This window comes from Poecilia latipinna, unplaced genomic scaffold (assembly GCF_001443285.1).
Source record: "Poecilia latipinna isolate Pla-1442-1.1 unplaced genomic scaffold, P_latipinna-1.0 Scaffold16237, whole genome shotgun sequence".
Classification (NCBI taxonomy): domain Eukaryota; kingdom Metazoa; phylum Chordata; class Actinopteri; order Cyprinodontiformes; family Poeciliidae; genus Poecilia; species Poecilia latipinna.
Window position 1 is genome coordinate 1 of NW_015128853.1, and position 271 is coordinate 271.

General features: G+C 46.1%; 1 protein-coding gene across 1 annotated transcript; it reads right to left on the reverse strand.

Moving 5' to 3' along the window:
• Positions 1 to 4: 4 nt before the first annotated feature.
• On the reverse strand, positions 5 to 265 carry LOC106944530 (pancreatic secretory granule membrane major glycoprotein GP2-like; the record flags this gene model as incomplete). The annotated part of the gene is made up of 1 exon (XM_015027561.1): positions 5 to 265. A coding segment is annotated over one exon (261 nt), but the record flags the coding sequence as incomplete, so codon positions are not given.
• Positions 266 to 271: the final 6 nt, after the last annotated feature.

A 271-nucleotide genomic window follows, 5' to 3' on the forward strand; every position in this document is an offset into this window, starting at 1 on the left:
TGTGTGAGGGAAAAAGGCAGCAGGAACCCGACCAAGAGTTACACACACTGCGAGTTACGATTTCATTAAGCTGGACTGGATGAGTCCCATTTATCCACAAAGGAGCATGAGTTCCACATCTTCTTTCTGCTATGCATTTCTCTGGAATCTGAGCGCTGGTCTGACCCAAGTAAAAGCGATACCAACCACTCCAGGCAATGTTTCGGTCACAGTGTAAGGCTGAATAATCTGTATTCTCTGTTGAACGCCAGGCATCATTCAGTACAGTGTA